This window comes from Pelobates fuscus, chromosome 1 (genome assembly GCF_036172605.1).
Source record: "Pelobates fuscus isolate aPelFus1 chromosome 1, aPelFus1.pri, whole genome shotgun sequence".
In the NCBI taxonomy this organism is placed as follows: domain Eukaryota; kingdom Metazoa; phylum Chordata; class Amphibia; order Anura; family Pelobatidae; genus Pelobates; species Pelobates fuscus.
The window spans coordinates 58348914-58373820 of NC_086317.1; the positions used below are offsets into that span (position 1 = coordinate 58348914).

The 24907-nt window shown below is 35.2% G+C and overlaps 1 protein-coding gene across 2 annotated transcripts in view; it reads left to right on the forward strand.

Moving 5' to 3' along the window:
• EPHA3 (EPH receptor A3) overlaps positions 1–24907 on the forward strand; it is a 282807-nt gene that overhangs the window by 72654 nt on the left and 185246 nt on the right. For both annotated transcript variants that reach the window (XM_063448712.1, XM_063448722.1), the window contains exon 3: positions 19243–19903. In XM_063448712.1, coding sequence (XP_063304782.1) covers positions 19243–19903 — 661 coding nt within the window. The remainder of the gene's footprint in view (positions 1–19242; positions 19904–24907) is intronic.

Genomic DNA, 24907 nt, shown 5'->3' on the forward strand with positions numbered 1-24907 from the left:
ACACCTCACTTAGATGCCTCTACTTAGAGACGTGATGACTGATTGGCTAGCTAAAAGATATAAATATTGCACATTCCAATGTCAAAAGCCAATACTCACTAGTTGACCAAGTTTGTCTTCAGCAGATTTAAACAGACTTAAATAGATGAAGGAATTATTTTTTTTCTTTATTCCATAGCATACATTGTTTAAAAGGGCACACCAGGCACCCACATGTTAGGGGCAATATGCAGGTTCGATTAAGCTTAGTGTGCTTTTTAATTAGTTTATTTATCAAGTATAAGCCTACATTCTGGGAGATGGAGTTCAACTCTTAACGTTCTACAGTAGAAAGCTTACTATTTCAATACCACCCCTACACCCAGAGACATTTTTGCTATGTCCATAAAAAAAATTAAATAAAAAAATATTTATATTTATACAATTTTATATAATGCATAAAAATAAAGGGTTGTGTGCACATTTTTTTTTTAAATTGTAGAATTGAATTTGTATTCCTTCTGGTAGTGTTTTTGTTTAAAGTACAAGATTGATGAATGTTTATTAACTCTGAGTGCCGTGGGAGAGATCAAAACAGAACATTAGCATTTGAATTTTCCTCACCTCTGTACCTCTGTACCTACATGGATTAAATGAAAGGCTATATATTTTATTGTATATAAAGTTTGGCAATGTATTTTACTTTATTTATAGTAAACACCCCAACATATGGAAATTAAAAGATCTAAAATAACAATTACCAAAAATCGGATCAGTATTTAATTTAACAGAAATATAGTAACTTGACCCAGTTTATATGAGTAACTTATGATGTATTTTAAAGCATTATTAGGAGATGTAATATATAATGGATTTCTCCTAGGATGTGCTATTGTACAATGTACAGAAATGTAATTTGATATACTTATTTTCGGAGGTCAGAGGGCATCCATTTTGTGTGACATATTTTCTCTGCAACAGTTGTCATATCTAAGTGTATAAAAATCTAAAATCGGTTTTGTAATAAACCATGAGGTATGTGTTAAGAAAATGAAATGGAAAATGCATTGCCTATCTGAAACTATACATATAACAAACCCTTACAATGGCACTACATTTTAACTGATGTGCCTGATTAAAGATGTGCATATGCTGTTTTGTGGCACGTTTAATAGACCTTTGCATTTTAATAGACAAGGTGTCACACTGAGGTGTATTGTGTGCATAGGTTACTGCTTGTGGCTTTGACATGTGTATAGTGTTTGGGGCAAGGCTCTGTGTTTTGCATGACTATGGGGTTGGACTGTGTGTGTATGATGGTGACTGTGTGTTTTGTGATTACTTTGTGTTTCAAGGTGAATGCATGTTTTTGGGTGACTGTGTGTATTGGTGGTTAGTATATGTAAGTGGATGTGTATGCTTGGAGGTTACTGTGTGTATGAGGGTGACTGTGTGTATGGGGGTGACTGTGTATGTGTGGGGAATGACTGTGAGACGTGATTGTGATGGATAACTTTGAGGGTGTAAATATGTGCAGAGAGGCTGTGTTTATGTGTCCAGCCACCACACACTGTATAACATATATTTATTTATTATTTGTGCCTCCTACTTATCTTTTAGGTAGGGAGCGGGTAAGGTTCCCTAGTAGTTAAGAGGGTGCCTGGTGGTCCAGTGGACTAGGGTTGCAGGACTACTGTTTTTCCGGCTGGGTGCAGACCTGTGTGAAAGCTCCCTTAAGGACTCTGGGGGAGCATTGGCAGTGATCTGCACCCAACAGAGTTGCAGACCCTCAGATTCCTTGATCTTACAAGTGAATGAAGGGCCAGTGAGGAAATCTTTAGATCCCCCTAACTAGCAGTGCATCCCACATAGTAGTTATGTCTCCCACAGGCACAGACTGCCCACAGAAAAACAAAATCTGTTTATAATAAACAAATTTGCTTGCAATTGGTAAAATTATGTATACATGATTCTGCGGTATAGGAACATGCTCTAGAATTAGGTATACGCCGGAATGAGGTATACAGGGCTCCCATAGGGAAGGGGTTAAAAAAGTATGAAATTATAATTTGAAACATTGGATGCATGACTAGCATATGAACAAACAATAGCACAATAGCATAATTAATCCTGTAATTACAGTAGAATTTGACAAAATTAAATACACAGATATGCTATCATTGCCTGCTTTTGGTATTTGTAGAGAACCTGACAGCATTTGTGCAACCACAAGTTAAATACAATATCTGCATGTGGAAGTAATGCACACATACACTGCGTACAGTTACTTGGCTAACTCTGAGCATCTGTACTATCCAGTATATTGCAGCTTTTCTTGCTTTATGCAATGCTGTAAATAAATATACAACTCTGCTGGCTACTTCTAGTTTAGAGGGTATCACTGGATAAATGAAGATAATCATGACAGATAGATAGATAGATAGATAGATAGATAGATAGATAGATAGATAGAATGAGATATTTTTCATAAGTGTCCTCAGAAGCAGGACCCAAGAAAATAGAACATGGGACTGAGGCTTGAATTCAGCACTGCTACACCAAGTCTTCAACAACTGCTGGTTATGAAGCTCTGACATGTCATGTAACCCAGATAGGCTTCCTTTAAAGGTTCCATCTGAAGAACGGAAATATCAATTTACATTGACTGTGTCTCTTTATGTGATATGTAAGAATATATGTATATATAGTATCTGTAGAGGATGCCCTCAAGGCTCTACTTAAGAACCGGTGAACGTCTACAGCATCACAACAGTCTGGAGCTTATAGACCTCATTCTGACATAGAACGACCCAATCACTTGCAGCAAGGCTCTATAAAGCTCTTGTTAAATAAGCAGGACATTCTATACTGGCATATGGTATTTAAGTACCAGGTCGTAATGATGGCATCAAATGTCATTGGACTTTAATGTGTATGCTGAAAGAATGCATTTAGTAATTATCCAGAGGCAGAGCACATGGTAACTACATTACTTCTGAGTTCTTTTTGAGTACAAAAATCTTTGCAAACATTTATTTACAATATAGAATGCATCTATAGCTTGTGCATTGGGGGGAAAACAGTTGCTTTATTTATTTTAAGTCACAATTCTATTCTTCAATGGAAAAGTTACATGTAACAAGATAAATATAAAATGTATGCAAATTCAGTGAGTGCGGAACACAAAAAATTAGAGGATTGCAATATTTAAAAAAAAAACCAAGCACAAACTAGAGAACTGGAACAGGAATGACACGATTCTAGACAAGAATAAATGCAATAATTAGACTATATTTATGGAGTAGAATATTCATATTCATGTTTGAAAACACATATCTACTTTAAAATAAAAACAACACAGATTTCATGTTGGCTAAGCAGTAATCTAGATGTTTATTTGTTAAGAGCTCTAAGGGATTCAGGATAGATTATTCATTCTGGTTGAAAAAAAAATAAAAGGGGGAAAATGAAATTAAACAGTTTATTATCTTCAGGCTTTCAGATCTTTGGTATATTATTATTGAGTCGGCCTATTAGTACATTGTGGTGCGCATTAGTACGCATGGTGCGTCAAGGGTTAAATGAACATATGATTCACAAAGCTGCCATGATTGTAAAAACATTGTATTAAAATGCCATTCGAAAGCGTCTGTCATCATCGTCATTTTAACATCAGTCAGCAGTGCTTTTTAAATGACTGTTAGAAAGTGTTTGCTACATTAGACCAAACCGGTGTGTAAAATATTGTGGCCATTGTGTTATGACATTGTGACATCAAAAGAATTGCAGAGCAAGGATTTTAAATATGTGTCCTAATAGTCCACGAACCCTAATGAGTGCATGCTTCTGGGATGATTCCCAGATTGCATACTATTCAATGGCAGTTGCTTTCAAACATTGTCCACCTTCAACAGATATAAAAAGAATTCCATAACCAACAATATCAATAGATTACATGCTAGCTTGTCCTTGTCGTATCATCTAAATCTCCAAACTGTATCAACTCCAGAAGAAATCTTGCAGCGTCTAAGCATCCAAACTCAATCTAAATAAACATTAATTAAAGAAATAAAATGATTAGAAATCTTAGATTAGATTACAACGCACTTATTTGCATTGGGAATCATTTAGAATAGTGAGTTCTTCATTAAAGAAATATCGAAAGTGGCTTTTTTTTAATCAACCCAAAAAGCTCTGTGATTAGGATTCCATTCATGTAGATTCACTAAATGATATTAGAACAGTCATTTTTTTTCTATTATCTTAAAATATGTTGTTTAGAATGAATGTTTCTTGGAATAATCTATTCTCCAGTAGACTTATTTTTTAGATTGATGGCTTAAGTGGCTAACTGCTAGTAAATTAATTGCATTCAATATTTCAACATAGAAAGACATTTTCAATTAGTACTCGATTGTCTGTTGCAGGACTTTGACGTTTCTTTAAGTCTTAGCTTTTGTATTCTCAACATAGAAATGACATCCTGAGCCACATAGCATTAGACAAGATGTGATTGAAATACATTGTACCAGTCTTCCAGTGGTCTTCTATTGGGGGGCTATTAACCAATTAGGCAGGACTGTATTTAAGACTGTATTTAAGACCTATAGCTGTCACACTATCTTGAAAAAGCCAGAGAAAACGGGCGAAACGCGTTGAAGCGTGAGCAGCATCCAGGACACAGAGGCTCTGATCGTGACAGCCTGCTTTTGAACCGACCACACACAGACGAGCTCAGCTTACAGGCTACACTCCACCCCATCAGCGCTGAGATCGGGCGGGAGTTTCGAACCAGCAGTCAGTGGACGGTAAAACAGCTATTCAGCCCTCTGATCCTGTTAATGCTTAAATGTGATATCTTGGAGACGAGTATCACCACTAAACAGTGTAAGAGTCCATATCTGGGGGAAAGGGAATCTATTGATCATTAAAGCGGTTTTACACTATGCAAAGTTTTTTTTGTGTCTTTTTAAGGTAAAATCTACAAAACAACTTCAGTGTATTCTATGGATGGTATTTCCACTACTGCAACAAAAGATTAACCCTCCAAAGACTTCAACCCAGAATTTTTTGGACTCTCTTTGCAAGTTTAAAAATATATTTTATGTTGTGTATAGAGATACCACTGATTGAGGGTATATAGGTGGTTTATATTTACATTTACACCATTAACCTGCGACAAGTGGTTGTTTTTGCACACTTTTAGATATTGTTTATACATAGCGCTGACACTCTGCTCTTACAGTGGTCTTCTAACGCCTATCCTTGATTATGCAAACATCGAGCTAGAATATATCTAGAATATCTTAGCTGTCTCTGAACTGTTGTTTGGCATTGTGTAGGTGGCACACTGCTGTGTTAAATGATCTTAAATGTTTTTGTTTTGCTTTTAACCATTCCAATACCCTTGAAAAAGTTGAGCTCCTTTTTTAGCACCCTAAAGAGTGTACAAACACCATGTCTTTTCAGATTCTCCCTCATCCGACCTCATCAGCCAGGATTGCAGAATAAAATTGCCTATTGTATTATAAACAAAGTTTATGAACCATACGGCAATATAGAATTGCATGTTTAAATTTCCTTTTATTTTCTTGCATTATATACATTGATAAGAAGACTTTCATAAAGATAATTCAGTAGCATTCTGTTTGAAGATTTTTCCTAAAGATGAGCTAAGCTTTTTTTATTAATATTTTATGCTGGCAGTTCACAAACACATATATACAGTAGTAGCATGCCTTCTTAGATCTATTTCTAATACTTTTTTATTTTACCTTTTATCGTTATCGCTGAACACTCGCTGCATATCTGTCTGTTTCCCCGATACTCATCCTCTCTTACCCTTGGCAGACACTAGAAGAAAACGTTCACTATCGAAAAGCTCTAAAACGGCCTACAATGTTATAAAAAATAAATTTAATCTAATATTGTATTCTTACAGTTCACAAACACACCTAAGAAAAAATATTATGTATTTTTGTCTGAAATTATTTTTAAATAGTTGCTTGTTTTTTTTTTCTGTCTTACTCCCCTTTTCTATGTTGGTCTGTCTGGCCTCTCTTTTCCTTAATTTCTAACCTAGTCTAAACAAAGGTTAAAAGACATCATTCACTCCCTAGACTTCCCAACATGATCTACAATGTTATGAAAGTGTCACAGCATTCCCAAAAATAGATAGCACACGCTCAATCAAACAATAAAGATTATTAGTTTAACTTTGGAAAAATGTTATCAGAGACATTTAACATTTTCTCACTAAATAATTCATACATGAAATATCAGCAATATAAATATTATATGTGTACAGCTTGGTATTAATGCTTTCTGGGAACATGTATTTTTTTGTCTGTTTGTTATTTTGCTAAAGTAGAAAGGGCAGTGAATATGACTGATTTGCACAAAGTAATATTACTAATAGTGTCTGCTATAGTATAATTAGATATATTTTGTATATAATATATTTAATTTTATGGTTCGTCTTTGTGTTTAGATTACTGGTACCACAATTTTGGCACTGAAACAGTCACACAATTCAGCTTTACTCCAGTGCCAGATGAGTCTCCTTGTTTAAACTCTTATCCACCTCCTGTGAAGTCATTGTTACTGGTGGCTTCTAGATACTTCTCAAAGAGAAGCATTGGGAAGCACAGTGCATGCACACTTTGCACAACAATTGCCACAGTTCTTCACAATGCTTTTTATAGATCACTCAATCTTAATGTTTCTCATGAAGCTCCATTGCTTTAAAGCGAATGAGGCAGGGGACCCTATTGGCTGTCTGTTGTCCATGGTTGACAGCTGGAAGATGTTACTAAGGAGATTAATAAAAGTGCCAATTTCACTTGAAATTGGCCCTTTTCTAAAATAAGCCTGAGGGGATATTCAGACTGAAGTGCTTTAGGGGACTAAAGGGTCCTTTTAATAACTCACAGATGAGCATTCTGTTGTGTGGGTTTGAGGAACCGTGTCTTTTAAAAAAAGGATCGAAAAAAACAGATACATGTCACAAGACGTGCAGACTTTATAGGAATTGTAATGTGACACCTGTCACTGATCATTCTCAACTCTATTGAATTGCAAAATAAATGCACAGATTGGGAATCGAGTTAAAAAAATAAAGAATCTTGAAGAATCTATTAAAAAGTGGTGATGGCAAATATCATGTTTTAACCCCTTGAAATATGGGATGAATAGCTAGCACATAGACCAATGGCAGAATAGATGTTTAGTATGTAGATTACCTATACAGTGGAGGTATGTAACTGTTAACTATTTTAATATATATTTTCTCTTTGGGTGGATAAAACATTACAGATCATATTGTTTCCCTTATCTTGACGTATTTCAGAGGAGGCTGTGGTAGATGGAATGAAGAGTATAGGAGGATATATGCACTGGAATTCAAGGCAGATAATAGGGAGATGAGGATATAAGTGAAAGTAAATTTTACATTTAAGTAACTAAATAACAATTACAAATGCTGATGCAAAAGTGAGTCCTATTCGGTTTATTGGCACTGGTAAGTATTAGCTTACAATGTGCACTTTAATAAGAGACTGTTAAGCAGATTGCTAAATAAACCGAACAATTTATATCTAATGTGTCATGGGGGATATATGACATAGGGACGAACTGTGTCAGCAAAGAGGTTCAGAAACTTACCTAAAGTGATAGACTCACTTTTTACAGGAGAGTCAGTAAATGTCTTAAAGGTATTGTCTTAAAAAGTGATACCAAATTGAGTTAGCACACTGCAATGCATCATGGGTTTTACAAAGCTGGAGTTTCTGGAGGGGATGCCATCCATTGTATTGAATTGTATCCAAGGCCAGCACATTAATATGCATAACATTCCATAGAGCAAGACACTTGAACAATGGAAACACATATTATAGTATAATGTGTCACCTTTCACCCTATTTTCTAAAGCAAAAGAGTTTATGTTTGGAGCCAAATGATGACTTTAACGTTTAATGTCTGTTTCTAACTATTAAACATAGAGATGGTCAGGGTTGGTAATGGTTTGAGCAGCTATAATGACTTTCATTCACCAAAGCAAGTGTCATGTGTGAACAGATTCACCCTAAACACTAGATTTCACTATTCTATGAATTCTATCTCAAACATGGCAAGTTGTAATATTTTAAACAATATATTTGTCAAACAAATTAAAAATGCAGACCACTCACAAGTATGAGAGGACGGTCTGGGAGAATAAAGGATAATCACTAGGATTGAGAGCGATGTTTAGGTGATCATCGGCTTACTTTGAATATAATAGGAAAAATCCAGAAGGTTTGTTAAAGTCCAATCCGGTTTGGCAACAGTAAATCAGTCCATAGAAATATCCATGAGAAGGGTTAAATCCAGTCCGGTTTGGCAACTGTAAATCAGTCCATAAGAATATCCAAGAGAAGGGTCAAGTCCAATCCAGTTCAGCAACAATTAATAAGTATATAAGGAGAATCTGTAAGAAGTGTCAAAGTCCAATCCGGGCTGGTAACAAGTAATAGGCAAGTAATTTTAACTGAGATTTAATTTTGAGGGAATTTGAAGAGTCACTGGGACTTGATAGAAAGGTATATGTAGCAGAGTAAATAGGTGTCAAGTGCACACGGGTAGAGACACATTGATTGTGCACTGAGACATTGAAGTTGAAGGATTAAATAGGTGGATCCATGAACTTCAATTAGACTCTTAAAGTGATAGATTGGAAAATGAAGTGAAGTGAAGTGAAACACAAGTGTTGTTTTCGCACGTGCACTATATATGGTGACCATGGTGTGAATGTGGACTTGGGACACATGACTTCCTCCTAATTTCATACGTAGCAAAGTTGGCAACTATATTTCCTCAAAGCCATCAATACAGTAAAGAAAACCAAAATGCAATTGGGGCCTATACTATTAAATGGCCTGTTAAACGTTTTTCTCATAATGTGGTCCTTCTCTATTTTTAGTCTGGTGGAACCATTTGGTACTCTTAATGCTATGTGGGATACACGAATGTGTGTTCACCAAGTGATTGTGAACCAGGAATTGCATCAAAGGAACACTCTAAGAATAAAAATAAATATATGTTTACCCTTAGTGTGGTCCTTTGTGCTTTGTATCACTGTGATACATGAAAATGATTCTGTGTCATCATACCACATCACATAGAGGTGCAACTTACATATAGATTTGTGCTGGAATGTTGTGACTCCAAAGGAAATGGAAAATGGGTCAGAAACAGTTTACAACCTGCACCTCTCACTTGGGACTGAAACCCAAAATGATTTGTTAAACAACACCATGAAACCAGACTGTGTGTTTGCCTCATTCTCTTACGCAAACCCTGTTGGAGAACCATACTAAAACCATACTAGAACGCAATTGGCAATTTAAGGCACAGGTACTCCACAACAAGACCTGGATGCTGAGAATATATTAAAAACCATCTCTAATATTTTATACAATACTTGATTGATTCTATGATCCCTGTAAAAATGCATGTATCTTTTTTTCACTCGATTCCCCTGCTTGGCGGTTAAAACGACTGACAAGATAATTGCCTTTTCTCATTCTTTTCATTTAAACTATCTCTATTTTTATTTTTTCAAACTCGTATCATTTACAATAAACAATAACCTAAGGCTATGTAACAAGTATTTTTTTTTTTTTTTACATATATTTGGATTCCCAATTATTACATTGATCTGGTAATAAAATAATAGGTGTTGCGTGAAAGTTGTGAAAAAAGCACACACTGAAACATCCTTCTCTCTTTTTTCTTACATCCTTAAGTATACTCAGCATTAATATTCACCTTCGTTCAAGCTGTGCTTAGTGTGAGGTGTAAATTTATGGTTATCAAACCCATGTGGCAGCATAATGTCATCACTGGCGAAGCTGTCTGCGTTTGAGTATTTGTAATTACGATTTTAAACACTAAATGCACGGATCAAATCAATGTCATTGCTCTCGGTGCTTAAATGAAGTTTAGGAGAATGTCTTTCCTCCTTACATTCTTTTCTGGTTTAAATAGCTCTTTTTTATTTACCTAGTACTTGAAATAGGTCTGTAATAGGAAATCAAGGAGAGGGGGTAGAGTGTTTATTAAATAAAATAGAGGGGAAACATGGCATTTAGCTAGTAAACAATTTGTCACTTGTTCTATTCCACGGCAAGTAATGAAAGCAGACAAGTATTAAAATTAGAATCATGGCACAAATTTATTTCAACAGCTTATGTGTTAAATTTTCTGCTAGGTTATTAATGTTCATACAGAACATAATATATTTATATTGCTTTTTTTACATTCAAAGAGATTTCCAATTAAACCTGAAATGGCTTTGTTGAACTACACCTGGCATCCAATCTTAGCTCTACATTCTAGCCAGTAAAGAAAAGGACATTGTTTCAGGTTATGCAACCATTGAGTGACAAGACGAGGAACAATAAAATAATGTGACTTGTAAATTAATAGTCTATACCAGTGGTTCCTAAACTTTTTAGGTTCAAGGCGCCCTTAATATTTCAGTATTTTTCCAAGACACCCCAAGTCAACATTTCTAGGTTGTATATCTGTAGAGCGCTGCGGCATTTACTGGTGCTATAGTGTTATATACAGTGTTGGTGTTTGAAGGGGTGCTTGTATACATTTATTGCATTTTAATACAGAGGTGTGTTTGTATGTAATGTTTGTGTTTGATTGCAGGGGTGTGTCTGAATGTAATGTTCACTTTTAAATGTGGATGTACATTTGTGTGAAGTATTTGTGTTTGAGTGAAGGGGTGTGTTTGTATATATATATATTTTAGTTTGAATGCAGGGGTGTGTGTATGTAGTATGTGTGTTAGATTGCAGGAGTGTGCTTGTATGTTGTGCTGGTGTTTGACTGATTGAATGTATGCACATAGACTACCACATACATACATACATACATACTTACACAGATATTCATGCACATTAACACACAGATGCATATAAATACACCGACACACACACACACACACATTTATATAGACACCGACACATACACACATATCGATTTACACATAGATACACACTGACTTACACACATGCACCCTGACACACACAAACATTGATACATGCCGACACCATGACACAGATACACACACTGATATAAAATCACACACCCTGACACGCAGAGGCACATACACAGATGTGTGTGCACACACAGACACAGAAGCACGCTGACATATATATATACACACACAGTTGCACACCCTGACACAAACACACTCATACATACACTCACACACATACAAGCATTCATAAACATACACACTCATACACTAATGCACACACACTCAAACACATACACACACACACATACTCATACATACACTCACACTCATACACATACACACACATACATACACTCACACACATACAAACACTCATACACATACAGATACCCTCACACACATACAAACACTCATACACATACACACACTCACACTCATATTCACACTAATATACACACTTACACTAATGCACACACTTACTCACACACTCACACACACACAAACACTCAAACTCATATAGACACTCACACACAAGTGATTTTTTTTATATTTCTAGCCATCCCCCTATTAGCTTACCTTGTGTTTCCAGGATGGTGGCTTGGAGTCCTGGTCCTGCTGGGAGGAGTGAAGGGGTCTGGAGATCTTCGTGCTCCTCTTCCCTCACACTGCGGCTGCCTCCTCTCCCTCCCGCGCCATCTCTCTGCATGATGCTGGGAGGAAGTGACAGGCTGGGCCGGCCGACATTACAGGGGCCCGGTCGCAGTTTCAAAGGACAGCGGCACTTGACTGGGTCCCTGTTGAGCAGTAATGTTTCCCCGGTGATAGAATCATAGCATCAGGGAAACATTTGCTGGCACCCCTGTGTGCTGGGGAGCCACGGCACACAGTTTGGGAACCGCTGGTTTATACAGTTTATCAGCTAAAGTATCAAAGGAGATTATTTCCGGAGAAGCATTGCAGAAGATGAGTCATGGTAACATGAAAATCGAAATGTTTTCCAGTGATTAGACAAGAAAAATAAAACAAATTTTGATATTTTTTTCTATTGCATATATCCAAAATAGATGTCTGAATTATTTGTCCTAGAATTGTTAAAATATTTTTTTTTTTTGTGTTGTAAGGACTGATATAGAGTTAATAAATCTACAGTCTGTTTGAGTCACATGCTACAAAACTGTATTGAGCAATGTGAAACAAGTGAACCATAACTGATCATCAGTGTTGCTTGGGTGACACATTTTATAGATACATAACAACAATTTTACATAGAATCATCCCTTCCTGATTTTTTTTTTGTACTTTTTTTTTTAACGATATAAACTTAAATACTTTAATATACAGGGCACATTGGATGCCAAAATGTACTGTCTTTTTTTACAAGTTTAAAAGTGTTGAGGTTTCCTTCCGTCAGAGCTGATCAAAGACATTGTGCTCTCTAAAAAAGAAAACTGTCCAGCACAGCATCAATGCATCAATAGATGAACAAGCACTCACGATTTATTGAGGTCCCCACAGCATCCTGAACAATGTTTCAACCTAAAGATAGGTTTTTCTCAAGTTCCCAAGACATTGTGCTGCCTGTGTCCAAAATATGGTCATATGTTGTCACTAGATCCCCATATTTGTTTGCTAAGAAAGGTGATAGGTGATTTTAAGATTTAAAACTATATTTTAATTTTTTAAATCCAACCACTTACAGACACAACCAAGCGTTTCACGTCCCTCATTCATTAGAACATTAAAGGAAACGTCCCTCTTCTTTAATACATATTTAACGTGCTCTTCATTTATCTCTCTTATATCGCTCCCCAGTTCATCCTGTGCCCCCAATCTCCACCCACTTGTATTTATCTCCCCTTGCCCTTTTATCCCCTATGTTGTCTTAGTCCCAATGTTCTCCCCTTGTGTCATTGTCCCCATTAACCCCTGTGCATCTTTGGACCTCCATGTCCCTCTTTGTTTTTATGGATCACTAACCATTAATTAACACTACCTCACATTAATAATAACCCTAATGTAAATATAACATAGACTATGAATGATACATGGTGGTGATGCTTGCATTAGGGGAAAATAATGCCATCTTTGGCATCTTGGCATATTTATAAACCACGTGACTTTGGGTCTTGTGGTTTATTTTGGTGATTTCAGAATTCAAGCATGGCATCAATTTGCCATAATTTGTTACACACCTGTATGTGTCCTCCTATATCAGCATAAATTAGATTTCTCTATCTGTAAACCCACCTAGTGTCTATTTATCTTATTGTCTATCTTGTAAATTGTTCTGGTTAATAGTGCTATATAATAGCTGTTAAATAAAATATATACCAAAATGGAACTCAACATTTTTTTATTTTATTTTTTCAAAGCTGCAGTAACAGAAAAGTTTCCCTAAGGCAATGCAAGACTGTCCTTATTGAGCAATATCCACTAAGACCATAGATAAATATATATTCGAATACCCTAAAGATGTTCATACTGATCCGTGAGGGCCAAATTCAAAGCAGAGAATTAGGCATTCTAGTACAATGTATAATTAACCAATTAACTTTCTGTATTGCTAAGCAACATTCTAGTTACTTAGTTATTACCCCTGGGATATATTTTGTGTTCGGGACTGTCAAAAGACATCACATGTTATTTTATGGTAAAGTCATGCTTATAGCACAGTCTAATAACAAATGACCACTAATAATGTGTTGGCACAATATCACATTAATGACTGTCTTTATACCTTGTTACTACTGTGAACACAGACTATATTTTGAATTTAACAAGATATATCTTATGTGTGCAGAATCCTTGAATGATTTGAAAAAGGCTGTCCATATCAGCTGGAACATTGTCATATTGTGCTCATTCCAATAAAAAGTCTGCAGTATGATGGAATCTGCATGCCTGGACTCTCTCTGCATTTGTCAGAATCCTTGGGGCACCTTATAAAGCCATTAGTAGTCCCCCTCTCCCCACCGAAACACTCTTCCAGATATACACAGCCAGACACCCATACACTGATACCCGCCATCAGACACACACAGCTACACGCTGTCAGAAATGCACACATGATCAGACTTAACGTTACTTTGTGTTACACAAAGAAATGTCACACATAACGCATCCATTCATTCAGAATATGAAGTCCTGGTACACATGGGTTAAAAACAAAACAAAAGCTGGTCATATTCTATAGTTTTTGAGTATCTGAAGTACCAGCTCCTTACTCCTGAATTTTTTGAAGGAAACTAAGTGCATGCCATTTTTCTGCTTTGGTTGCAAACTTAATAAAGCAGGCACTTAATGTAAAAGTGTTTGCGCAGTTTTTATTTTACTTTTGACCAATCTGTTTTCTACTCTGAATTTCTCTCCTTTACGTGCTTGATGCCCAATAAAAAAATGTCCCAAACATTTACCCAAATTCTTGTTGCGTAACAAATGGATAAATTAATGGTTGGATGTTCCATTGTTTTTCCGGTATACATAAACAAATTTAGTAGAACACAAAAAAAGACATTCCTACAAATTAACAGGATGCTTATTAACTAAGAACCGTGCTGTCTTTGTTTTTTTTATCATTGTTTTTATTCTGACACCTTTGCAGAACGGACTGGAAGTCAGTTTCTGTTGAGACTGTGATTAAATAAAATGGAACTTGTGATTTATTGTCAGGAGCTACGTAGATTTTATATATCGTTATTTGTTTATTGGACTTATTTCATCATTCTTATATAGTGTCATATCCAGAGCATACATAATTAGAATCACTGGTACAAAAAGTCTGTAGACAATCCAATGTCTGTAGCGCGTGAGCTTACAATCTCACTGGATAATGTGCGATGAAACAAAAGACTGCAAGGAGAAAATTTGTTAAAATATAAATGCATACTTAACTACGCACGCATGAGTATTCCATTACAAAAAATACAAGGAGTTATTGTACTGAAACAATGACCTTCTTTAGCAAACCTGATTGAGAATGATGGGAGCTGAAGTCCACCAAAAGATTAAGAATGATGACTTGGCCAGTCTTGCAACAGAATATCTGCAAGGGTTTGTAAAAGGAACAATGTACAACATTTGCACAGGTGCCAAAGTAGACGTTTTGTAAGAATTCACATGTAATAAATTCAGTCCCAAACTTTATATAATGAAAATTAATATGGCTCGTAAGTTATTAAGAATGAAATTGAACCCAACACTATAGTGTTATAATGTAATAAAATAAAAATGGCTACAATGGAAACTGGAAACTGTTCCAGATCTCCAGGTTTGAAAAGTGAGTCCATCCCAGTTATAGAATTTGAGCAAAAGAAAGAACTGTGTGTGTGTGCTTGTACACATATATCATAAGCAATATAATGCTCAGAGATATACGAGATAACAAAATAATTCAAAAAATAATTCAGTATTCTATTTGATTAGTCATGTGTGTATGTGTGTGGGTGTGCGTCTATATATATTTGTAATTTACTTTGTCTTTAATAGTATAACATTTGAAAAATACCCATTATCTTTATTTCAGAATCAAATACACCCCCCTAAAACAAATAATAATGCAATAATAATGCATTAATAAAACAGGGACATCACGCTATAATTAATACATATTAAAAAGAGTCCCAGTTAATTTTGTCTGAATATTAAGGCATTTAAAAAAAAAATGCATCCAGATGGCATTTTTTTTATCATCAACTTGGAGAAAAGTGAAAATTATCTAGAGCACATTTTTTCACAGTTCCATTCATTTTGCCAGGTGCCTCTGGCTAACGGAAATCAAAAAATATATTACAAATTTTAGATGTTAAAAGTATCTGCGAATGTTGGCTGATCGGTTCTCAGCATCAAATATATTAAATCATAAATTGTTTGTGTTTATAGGTTAATTTTGGTAGTATATATATGAGAAATACTGGTTTACAGTGCACATTATAAAAATAAAGAATACAAAATTAAAAAAAAAAAAAACATTTGATCATTTGTGAATATTCCATGTAATGTTAACAGAGGACGTCCCAGTGGCTGGATGTCACTTAAAGAAGAATCAATTGCAATGAAAACCACAAGACACTCATTACCACTCTTCATGGTCAGAATTGACATTATACTGATGTTTAAAATAACTCATAGAATCAAATTAAATAACTGTTGTAATATATATATATATATATAAATATATATATATATATATGTATATACAAAAAAGACTACAGTACCTTGCACTCATGCTGCAAATTTTTTTCTTAGCCGGGTGCACTACCAGGGCCCCAAAATAGATAGTAGAAAGTAGGTGGCTGCTCTCACGGTCTTCCAAGTAAAAATGTACTTTTATTGTGTCATTATAAAATCAGGATCAACGTTTCAGTCCTCTCTAAGGACTTTCATCAGGATCATCTGAATCTTGATCCTGATTTTATAATGACACAATAAAAGTAAATTTTTACTTGGAAGACCGTGAGTGCAGCCACCTTTCTACTATATATATATATATATATATATATATATATATATATATATATATATATATATATAATTTTGTATTATTTTTTTTATTTTTTTACAAGAACTGGATAAAGTGATAAGTTTTCACAAATCCTCCACCTATTTTCTTAAGCCAGTTACAATATAATCCTATTGTATATATATCTCTTAGATCTTTGCCTTACTTACATCATAGAATCCTTTGGAGCTCTACAATCCATTAAGAGATGTAAAAGCTGTATTATGTAACACAATGTATATATATTTTTATTACATTACAATCAATTTATGTTCAAAAATCTTTTCAGAAAATAAGTGCCATATAATAAAACAAAAAATAAAAAAACATTTAAGAAGGGGCTATGAAAAAAATTAGTTGTTTCGGTGTATTATACTCAATTTTATTTATTAGCTCGGAATATTAAACAGCTGGCAAAATGTTATTGTATATAAATAAGACATTTGGGATTTAGAAAATTACCCTAGTGAACAGACCCAGCTGGTAACATTGCCAGTCCCATTGAGCTCAGTCTTTCATGCTTAGGACACAAAAGTACAATAAGCACAGAACAATATTCTGAGTTATATGGAAAATTACTTTACATTTTACACTGTTTTACTTAGGGGGAAATTGATCTAACATTTCATTAAATAAAAATGTTTTGTTCTTTGACTATACATTCTGTAATATTTCTGTTATATATTTGTATAAGCAGATATTAACATGTAACTGATTCAATTGACACTCCAAGGGATTTAAGAATAAAATATTATTGCATAGATTATTTTGCAATTAGATTCCATATCTCTGTTTCCTTAGACACAGTAATTTACAACTGGAGTGATTTACAGTTGTGATAAGCCTGCCCCTTTTACCTAGATTATCAAATGAGACATGCATACTTCCTCCTTTGACCAAACTTTATTTGTACTGCGTGCCCTCTGTGAAGTAGACTTGTGCATTTGGATTTGGCTGAATTGCGATTGAGACAAATTTCTGCTGATCAGAAATTTGGCTGAATTCTGTATCTCTAAAGTGCCACATAGATGCACACACAAGCAAACGACTAGAGCGATGGTCAAAATGTCTGTATTTGTAACTTTGGCCATGGTGTAAAAAAAAACTAGATAATTCATAGGAAAATAGATGATTAATGGCTAGGGGACAGACATGGCTGGTTTTATTCACAGATCGCAGATCACTAGAAGTGACCAATAGAGAAAAAAAATAGGAAAAAATGAGAGTAGAAAAGTTATACACTAAATATATAATATACATAATATGTAAATAAACATAGATATTTTCACTACTCCTCCCCTTTTCCACTATTGATTACTTGATCTGTAAACCATGCGTGAGAGAGGACTATGGAGGATCTCGTGAGACACCATATACAGAGCCAATTGCCTAAGGCCATTACTGGTGGCAGCTCTCTGGATTGATACTGTAGCTCTGCCCATAGTTTATGAAAGTCCTGTGGAGGAAATATACTGAGACAAATTAGTCCCTACTTCAAAGGGTTAAATAGCAATGTAAAATTACGAGATCGGCAAAAAATATTAGTAGTTGAAAACAAGTTAAAACATGGCTACTTTTTAACACAAAATGGTATCAAAAAAGATTGAATTTCTAAAAACTATAACTACAAGCATTATCGTACACAACAAACTGTCGAGTAATATGATATACTATGTCTCTAATTGAGCAAATTCCTTGCTAAAGCAGTTCATTTTTATACAATGAGGTTATCCACAGTTATCATACATATACGTCTGGACTGTTTGGGGTTCCAGACAAAATATATTTAACAATGAAATGCAGATTGTAAAAGATAAATTAGTAATGAAAACAAAAGTAGTTTTACAAACTGCGTGTTTAATTTATTTTATGGTCCAGAATGCTCTAAATATATGAACCATTAAGTGATAAAACGTGCACCCATAATCCATATGAAGAAGACTTTAAACTGTTCTTTGGCCACATTGGTGCATTTATCAGCTGGTATTATCTCCAAATACACCAAACACTCAATATCTCAATGTCTTTCAGATATTTCCTCTTGTGTCCAGAAGACCTTTCCCAAACAGCCTCATGTATATGCGAACTTAGCCTGTTTGTCTTGCTTTGTGTCTCTCTTAGTAAATAGCTCTGTTAGTCTATAATCTTTTCAGCAGTACTTTAAAAAATGGTTCTATAATCATTTTATTTCCCTTTACTGAGGGTATTCATTAAACTATGAATTGTGATGAACTGAGACGGTAAATGTCCAGATATTTTTAATAACAGTTGCAATTTTTTTTGTCAATTCTCCACAATTCCAGAATTAGAACCCCATAGGTTTTTGATGTGTTTCTCAATGTGTCTAGCATTGCAGATTTTTTAAAAGTTACATCAATACATTTTATCAATGATAAATAATAGTATTGTTTGAGAAATAAAACCTGAGCTTTTAAAAAAATAAAATAATCAGAGATAAAAATAGTATTCTAAGTCTGTAACTTATTTTGTCTATTGAGTGGAACTCCAAACAGCCTCTCTTCATCTTGAATTCTCATAACCCATTTATTAATTAGTATCAATGTTTATGTATTTATACATTTAAAAATTGCATAGTACTACAGAAGTAAATGTTGTGTTGTTGTTTTTTGGGGGGAGGGGGAGTTAACATAAACAGTGCTCTTTATAGATTTGACATTAAAGTTGGCACCCTATTCATATTCCAGGGTTTATGTTTTTTTCTTTCTAATTTCAGTGGGAGGAAATCAGTGGAGTTGACGAACATTACACGCCTATTAGAACTTACCAAGTATGCAATGTGATGGACCACAACCAAAACAACTGGCTTAGAACAAACTGGATTCCCCGCAACTCAGCTCAGAAGATCTATGTGGAGCTAAAGTTTACATTACGAGACTGCAACAGCATCCCACTTGTTCTGGGCACATGTAAAGAAACTTTCAATCTTTATTACTTAGAGTCAGACGAGGATCATGGAGTCAAGTTTAGAGAACATCAGTTTACAAAGATAGACACAATAGCAGCTGATGAGAGCTTTACACAGATGGATCTTGGAGATCGAATCCTCAAATTGAACACTGAGGTTCGCGAAGTCGGGCCTATAAGCAAGAAAGGATTATATCTGGCTTTTCAAGATGTTGGTGCCTGTGTTGCCTTAGTATCCGTGCGGGTATATTTCAAAAAGTGCCCTTTCACTGTGAAAAATTTGGCCATGTTCCCAGATACTGTACCGATGGACTCCCACTCTCTAGTGGAAGTGAGGGGTTCTTGTGTCAACCATTCTAGAGAAGAAGACCCACCTAAAATGTACTGCAGTACTGAAGGCGAGTGGCTAGTTCCCATTGGAAAGTGTTTGTGCAACGCTGGTTATGAAGAAAGAGGTTTCACTTGCCAAGGTAATAAAGAGTACCTTTAACTATTAGAATCCACATCTGAGTTTATACCATAAGAGAAAAGTTATAAATAATCCATTAAAATGCATAGGACTGATTGTGCCAAACATAATTTTTAGATTGCCAAGTCAAATTCATTTAATAATTTCTTTTACACTGGTGCTTTGGGTATGTGTGCACATGTATGTATATTTAGTAGTTAGAAAAACAGACAGACAGACAGATATAAAGAAGTAGATATAGTTGGTGTATAACAGTTTAAATTAGATTTTTTTTCAGATAATTGTCACAGTTTGCTGTATAGTAAATGCACAGCAATGTATATCTTAAATCTGTTTATTTCATTTTTTTTGTATCTTGACAGCTGGGTTTAAAACAAATCTAGATTCAAGTCGTTTGCCAACTGAACACGATTCGCTGTTTAGTGACCATGTTCCAGGGAAATGCTTTTTCTACTGTACCCTGACCTTAGTAAAAAAAAGATCCCTGGCATTTTTCATGTTGCTAAATTACATTATTTTGAGGACAGCTTTCGAAAATAAGAAGTCCTGGTTTTCTTTGCTTATCAGTTTTGGTACTCAAGTAACGTATTATTCAAACCTCCTGTTCTCAATATAACAGAAGAAATAAGGTTTGAGCCAGATGCCTTCATACAACCCACTCTAATTGATTATTCACAAAGAAATATGAGAAAGCTACATATAATATTTAATTCTTTGAAGAATACTTTTTATATATAAAAAGTTAAACATGACTTCACTTTTGGAAACAAAAGCACTTCTTCTCTTGGTACAGTTGCTTATATAAATGTTAATGTATGACATCAAATTAATAACACAATCGTGCATTTTGTATTCATCTGGCTCATTATATTAGCTCCATGGGGCCTACAACTTGATTAGGGAAGCCAAGCTGATATTCTGCCTCTTTCCTTGCATGGAGAAACACTAGGAAATATTTAGTACATGTTAGAACTTGCCTTACATTTAATTCAAGGTTCTTTCAATTTTCTCTACATACCGTTTCTTTGTCACATTGCACGGCAATGAGTCTGTTCTCTTGATTAGATTCCATAGGGCGGATATGGTTTGTGTGAAACCAACAAATTCATGCAACTTGTATATTGCTGTCACGGCTTGCTGGAAACCATGGAAGAAATATCTTATTACACATATATAATAATAATACTATTTCTTCCATATAAAATATATATCCTTGCTTCTTTATTTTTTAAGTGTGATATTATGAATTCTTATAAAACATTAAGTGGACACTGTTGCTCAAATTTAGTGTTTAGAATGTTTGCACATTCTATGTAACTTTACCTTAAATCTAAACTGTTGCTTAGCATGTTGTCCTAATGGCAGATCATGGTTCACGTCCTGTAATTAGTTCCTTTAATTAATGGTGATAATGCCATTACAATGAGGACTCAAATACTGTACTTACTCAGTCTGGGTTGTGTGAGAGCTGCCTATTTATGCAGTAGCTCTGTCACGTTTGAGGTCTTTGTATATGTTACAAAGACTACCGAAGGTGACTAGCTTGCTTGATGTGTGGTAATCTGGTGGAAAGTGAACAGTAAATATACTTGCCTGAAGCTCTCCCTCATGGTCGCAGCCATCTTCTGCATGGGGACCTTCTTCAGCTCTTGGTGCTTCCTCTGCTCACACAAGTATAAAGCAGAGGAGGATGGATGATCATGCACAATTCTCCATAGAACTACTCATTCAATGCAAGAGAAGTTGCCTTTTTCCATGTCCGTTGCAGGTGATTGACGCTGGGAATTGACAAATGTTGTCTGTTGAAAGTCTGCCTCTTGTCAGTTTTTCTTAAGCCTAGTCATGCTTCCTCATATGATATTTCATGAGTGAATTTCATGAAATTCCAACACAGTCAATATGAGTATTTTATTTTTTCTTTGAAATACTCAGAAGTAGCAGAGTAAGTTAAAGGGACACTATTGTCACCAGAACAACTACAGCTTATTGAATTTGTTCTTGTGAGTAGAATCATTACCATCAGGCCTTTTGCTGTAAACACTGTATTTTCAGAGAAAATGCAGTGTTTACATTACAGCCTAGTGATAACTTCACTGACCACTCCTCGGATGGCTGTTAGAGATCCTTCCTGGGTCATGGCTGCCTAAAATGCATCCAAACATTCAGTATCTCCTCCCTCTGCATGCAGACACTGAACTTTCCTCAAAGATAATCATTGATTCAATTAATCTCTATGAGGAGATGCTGATTGGCCAGGGCTGTGTTTGAATCATGCTGGCTCTGCCCCTGATCTGCCTCTTTGTCTCAGCCAATCCTATTGGGAAGCACTGTGATTGGATCAGGCTACGACTTCTGATAATGTCAGCAGACTGCTTGTTTTTCTGAGTCTAACAGCATGCAGAGTTACAGCTTCAGGCTTGAATACAGTAAGATTTTTACTATATTTATGGAGGCACGAGGAGCCCAGGGGGGCTAGATAGTGATGTTAACACTATAGGGTCAGGAATACATGTTTGTGTTCCTGACCCTATAGTGTTCCTTTTAACAGTCTTACAGAAGTACAAATTAGTTATGTTAAATTCAATTATATTTGATTCTGTTGTATTCTGTATTGTTCTGTTCCTTACAGAAATTCCATGAATTATTGGGATTTGGGGATTTTTGTCTTGCAGCAATCTAACAAACGTTTTATTTCTGGCTCTTTTGTTTACTACACATCCCATCATGTTCTGATCAATGGAGCTGAGATTGCACGTGTAGAGGAGCCTCGTGCAATAGCTAAGTGTCCTCCATTTTTAGAGCTTTCACATTTAAGATCCCAAAGATATGGTGTCGGTTCTAGGTTTAATTTTGTTACAAATGCAGGCATCTTATTTATAAGTTATTTACGTAATGCTTTGTGACATAAAATTGCCCCTGCAATAATATTGTGCTCTAATTCTCTGCACTTACTATTTCCCTGTTCAACGCCACTAACAGTGTATCATGAACTTATATAATAGAATATTGCTACCACAATAAGAGGACATTAAATTAGAGGGACAAAGGTTTAAAAATAATATCAGGAAGTATTACTTTACTGAGAGGGTAGTGGACACATGGAATAGCCTTCCAGCTGAATTGGTAGAGGTTAACACAGTCAAGGAGTTTAAGCATGCGTGGGATATGCATAAGGCTATCCTAGCTATAAGATAATGCCAGGGACTAAATTTGGGCAGATTAGATGGACCGAATGGTTCTTATCTGCCATCACATTCTATGTTTCTATGCTGCAAAATACCACTTCCTCCTTTGTTTCTGATTAAATAGAACACTGTGCATAATATTACCGATACAATATGGCAAAAATATTATGTAGTAGTTCATGGTTTTAGAAACAGCTAGACAGTCATAGCGTCAGTTACTGCAGAATCATATAGTAATCACAAGTCTGTAAACTGCCTTAATTTTGCTTAAATAAGATCCATCCGTTATTTAGTAATTAAAAAGGTAACAATTCACAAGATCTAAAATAAATGACCACGACTCACCATAGAGTATGGAATTTGAATGTGCTCAGCTCAATGTGTTTCGCATACTTTGTCACTTCATCAGGATCTTGGCAAATATTCATCAGGTATTATATAAAATACATGGAAGTGGAAGATTTATTACAGAAAAATAATGTCATCGTGGGATTGTGATGACATCCAAAAACCACGTAAAAATTGGTATCATTTTTACCCAAACACTGCCTCATTTTTCCATGTTGTACTATCTATCTATCTATCTATCTACCTGTCTTTCTATCTCTCTCTCTGTCTGTCTATCTATCTATCTATCTATCTATCTGTCTTTCTATCTCTCTCTCTGTCTGTCTATCTGTCTGTCTATCTATCGATCTATCGATCTATCTATCTATCTATCCATCCATCCATCCATCCATCCATCCATCCATCTCTCTGTCTGTCTGTCTGTCTGTCTATCTATATATCTATCTATCTGTCTGTCTATCACCTGTCTATATCCCATCTGCAATTGACAAGTGCTAATTTATCTCTGGCGAGTAGAAATGCATAAATATTTAGCTGGAAGCTACTAAAACTTAACCAGATACGGAAAATAATATGAGGTGAATGTTTATTTTGAGCTTTACAAATGTTGCAATGAAATCACTGATTGCCCATTATTTCATACGGTTTATATTTAGATAGCTTGCTACTTTTTATTTGCTCCTAGCATCAATAAACCAGTATCACATAAATCCAACTTGACTCTCACACAGGATAGACCACAACAAAACGCTTCATGTTAGGAATTACGAATATAAGCTATGTAATACAAGTCGTTAGTACTCACACAAGTCCGTAGAGATTCCCCTGACATGCTAGGATTTGAGAATATCCACAAGCAATCTAATAACAATAATGGAGTCTTCCACAAGCTCACAATTAGTGTTGATAACCAAAAGCACAGACATTTCAGGCATTCTCTGAGGACTAAGAATCAGGTATTTGTCCAATATTTGATTGCCAGTCTGCTTCCAGGTGGCAGGCAGCTGTTACTCTTTGTGCATGCTGCACCGAGGTAAAAGTCTGCAAAGTGCTAATGTGTTTGGGTAAAGGCTGAGAGGATGCTGGGTAGCAGATGGAGAATTGCAAAGGTCAATACAATTTAAAAAATGCATTGATATATAATACATTCTTATGACATTACAAAACTGAAAATTGCTAAATGTATGTCTGAAGACAAGGAATGCATATTTTTTTACACTTTTTCCTTACCCATGATTATATATATATTTTTTCCATTTGAACGGAGTGAAATCAGTGATGGTTTCTAAAACCAACTGGCATGAATGCATTTATACACCAGACCACCTGCTGTCTTGTGGTTTTTGTGAAATTGTGTGATAATTAATCAAAATGGATCTTTCTTGGTAAAATATTTTATGTGATGTTGAAAAATGTGTGGTCTGTGATGTATGTCTGTCTATCCACATTGTATTTATGTCCGTACATCTGTT